General features: G+C 42.5%; 1 protein-coding gene across 1 annotated transcript; it reads right to left on the bottom strand.

Annotated features, from left to right (window-relative positions):
• Positions 1–1,442: 1,442 nt before the first annotated feature.
• Positions 1,443–2,858, bottom strand: LOC145981938 (uncharacterized). Its single transcript, XM_083115434.1, has one exon. The coding sequence runs from the start codon at positions 2,856–2,858 to the stop codon at positions 1,443–1,445; it is 1,416 nt and encodes a 471-aa protein (XP_082971560.1).
• Between the last annotated feature and the right edge of the window lie 1,120 nt (positions 2,859–3,978).

Below are 3,978 nucleotides of genomic sequence, written 5' to 3' on the forward strand. Positions count from 1 at the left end.
TAATATTTATTCAACGACAGTGTTAACGCATTAAATAACGTTTCAACAACTTTGAATTTTTTTTAAAATACTTGCTGTCACTTGCCACTGCTACTTGCAAAGGAAAATATAGTTGAAAACATTTTATAAATGATTGTTATAAGAAGGAAACATGAAAGACCAAAAGTGGGTCCTACCTTACCGATGATTACATCTTCACTGAATTAAGAACTCGATTGTTCTTGCATTTCAGTCCGGCACTTCTTGCGTAAATCTGATCGCTGCACAACACACGAATCACAAACAAAGCTCTACCGCCACGAACCTCGCGCTCCGAGCCACTCTCCCTTGTAGCGTCCTGAGCAGGAGGCAAGTTTTCACAGAGAGGGAAAGAACGAGGGAATCCCCGTTCACGATCAAAATGAATTATTCTATTTCCAGTGAAAGTAAAACTACTTTGTAAATATAAGGTGTAGCTAGCATTTTAATTTACATTATTTGGTATGAAGACTTACTTTACACATATAAGTTCTTTAGACTTTCTGTTTACGCTACGGTGTTGGGTGAATCGACAAGACCATCAGCACTCTGACCAGAAAACGAAGTCAGAACTACAGTACTCCGTAATTTTCAATTTCACTTACACTTGTCGATGAAAGGAAGGAAAACCTAAGTTTCGTACAAAATGTGGAGAATGTACAACGAAATAGAAGTCTCTCTGCACGAACACAGGCTAATGTTTATAAAAAATGCTGGTACACCACAAATTTCCAACCCTGACGGAAATGCAGTGTTGCTGACATTCTCTTCGTCCTAGTGGGTAACACCGCGAGGCCGGCCTCCTAAGAATCACGAACCTTCCGACCCTCTGTAAACAACCGTCTCACTTCGAGTAACGTATCACTCCGCGTCAGCTGTTCATGGATGGCGCGGTCATCATATGCTGTTGTTCACTCGCATTTCACCCGAATACGTTACATGAAAAGAAAACGTATTCCTATGTTTTATGACATCCCTACACATTGAAGCAAAATACATTTTCGAAGTGTGATTAAATACGTGTTCTTGTTGAAGCTTGAAGTACAGGTATGAACATATTTTCGACTTCAAAAAATTCATTTATCTTACACTGGGTTAACGGGTCCCTCCTCCCTCCCTTTTCTCTCAGTATGACGGGGCCAAAGTAAAACTAAGAGAGCGAGAGTCGATTCAGTAAATTCAAGCCTTTTCTTTTCCTTGCTACCCCTTCCACCAAGCTATTGCCCAACATTGTTGACATACAGAGAATTGTTTCTCTCCTTTGTCCAACAATGTCCCGCCAGTTTTAGCAGAAACTAGACAAAGATAAGCCGAAACATAAAAAATAGATTGTTTATCTCCATTCATTTCTCTTTCTTGAGCACTAAAAAAAAGCGACAATAAGAACTCACATTATTTATGCAAGGGAAAAATATTTACTTACTTTAATCCGATGGGAGAGGTTCGATGCCTGTCAGATCTTCATCACAACTATCTTCCGATTCACTTTCCCCGTCATTAACTTGGATAATGAATCTTTCCAAATTTAAATCGTCTGTCAGGTTGTCCACTTCCCACAATTTCCGCTCTTCGGTTTCGATGACATGCCGCACTGCGTCCGCCCAGTTACGCACCGAAATCTGAGACATGGCAATCTCAGTCAGTCTCTTGACCTCGTCCAACTTGAAGGTCTTGTTGCGCGCAACGTACCCTTTGACCTGAGCCCATATCATTTCAATGGGATTCAGGTTGCAATGGTAAGGTGGTAGACGCAACACGGTGTGCCCGGCTCTCTTCGCCATTTCGTCGACAACGTATTTGTCATAGCTTGGCTTCATACGCGAAACGTGATCCAAAAGTTCCGCCTTGAGCACGTCAGCTGGAAGTACAACGCCTTTTTCGCTCAGCCAAGCTAATATGTCAGCCTTCTTCCAAGCAGTGGTTGGCAACTTTTCACATTTCACACTGTGATAGGGAGCATTATCCAGCACAATAACACTGTTCGGGTCAAGTTTTGGCAGAACAGATGAAAACCACTCCTCAAAAACATCACCGTTCATTTCTTCATGGTAGTCACGTGTAGTCTTTGACACAAAAATTAGCTGTGCACCGTCAACGAACCCACTTCCACTTCCAACATGAACAATGATGAGCCTCTTGCCTTTTCCTGATGGTTGCTTCATTCCGGTTGACAGTCCTTCGAGAAAAGCTTTCTTCCTGGAGGTGACAGTGCTATCGTGCCACGCCTTGCTCACAGTGTGTCCTGCGTTTACCCACGTCTCATCCAAGTAATAAATGTTCTTACCTTGCTTTCGCAGTTCCCTTATGGACCGGAGGTATTTTCGGCGCCAAAAAACAATATCGTCCCTGTCGATGAGTGCTGTCTGCCGACTTCGCTTCCCATAAACGAACCCAACGTCCAACAAGAGGCGCTTTAACGTGGACGCGCTAAAATCGGGGAGATCCTCATCGTTATTAACATCCGCCAATACCTTCCGCACGGTGGGTAGTTCTTGATTAAAAAAATAGGAATGCACTTTGCGCCGTATTGCGCTTATTTCAAAATCTGTGTACTTGTTCACACGAGCAACAACGTTGTGTTTCTTCCCGGGAGTCACAATTTCACCGGTCGTTTTCCGTTCTTTCAACGCACCGAAAACAGAAGACGCTGACACACCACTGCACTCGGACACCAACTTCACCACCTCCTTCACTGTTTTTTCAGGATGCCACCGACAGAATGTTGCATAAACGTTCAGAACAATCTGCTTCTCGCCACTTTTCAACGGCTGTCCTTGCCGATGTTTCTGAAAGAAACTCGGAGAACACGGAGACCTTCCTGCACGCATGGAAGTCGCCATATTTGAAACTGGCGCTACTTTCTTGCCGCTCACGTGATCAGTTGTAATTTATTCAATCATCACGTATTATTATTATAAGCAGAAACCTTTAATGAAAAGCTATTTTAAAATTCATATTCCGGGATAATTTACATATTTTTCTAGCATTGGCAAGCTTTTTTAAAACGGACTATATGCGGCGGAAGAAATCCGCTATTAGGTTGTTGCCAACCCCAATACCTTCGCACTAAGTCGGTGAAGAAACTGAAGTGGCGTGGTAAATGTCGGCACATGATAATTTGATTTCACGATGTCAGTGAGGGTGCTGTGTTGTGAAGGGACACAGATGGGCTGACCATAGCAGAGGTGTGCACCATCGATTGCGACCCTCATGACTGCAGACCTCATAAACACCCTCACACTCTGTAAGACTTGTGGGGGTGAGGGAGGGCAATGGCAGACCGTGAGGTTGAGATGAGGGCAAGACGCGAGAGGGGTATGGGTGGAGGTTGATTGAAAATGAACACCTTCGCTCTAGAAAGAAGAAAAACATGGTAATTTTTTTTTTTTTTTTAAAAAAAAACCCTGCAAATATGCATTTTATATGTAGGGTGCAATAAAATGTGACTGCCTCTTACCGTCCTCTTCCCCCAGTTTTCTTTCCAGTGACAATGCTTCATTGAGTTGCCGTTTTAGTCTCCCTCGGCGTTTTTGCTGCTTAACCCAGAATTTTAGATAGAGCTGAAAAGGGCATACGAGTGTTTTGGGATAGCGTAACTTTAGAGACGTTGAAGAAAACTCTGGAGCATGTTGTAATGTGTGACATTGAGGTGTAGATGCCCCACACTGTGACACGCACTTTATGTCATTAGTTACCGAGACGATGAATACGATTCAAGAACTTAGTTAATCAAATTAAATCTATCAGCTTACTTATGTGCAATAGTAATAATAAATCATACTTTCAAACCCCAATGAATTTAATCAATAAACAGCTGTTTTAAAAACGTCATTTATCTCAATGTGTCATCGAATTCCCTAGCAAAGGTTAATTTTAGCATAAGACGACAGAAGAAGAATCATTTGGTACTGAACTGTCACATCCGGTAGGGGAAAAGATCATGGACGTCCGTAGGATTTT

Source organism: Lepisma saccharinum, chromosome 30 (genome assembly GCF_977018435.1).
Source record: "Lepisma saccharinum chromosome 30, izLepSacc3.1, whole genome shotgun sequence".
In the NCBI taxonomy this organism is placed as follows: Eukaryota; Metazoa; Arthropoda; class Insecta; order Zygentoma; family Lepismatidae; genus Lepisma; species Lepisma saccharinum.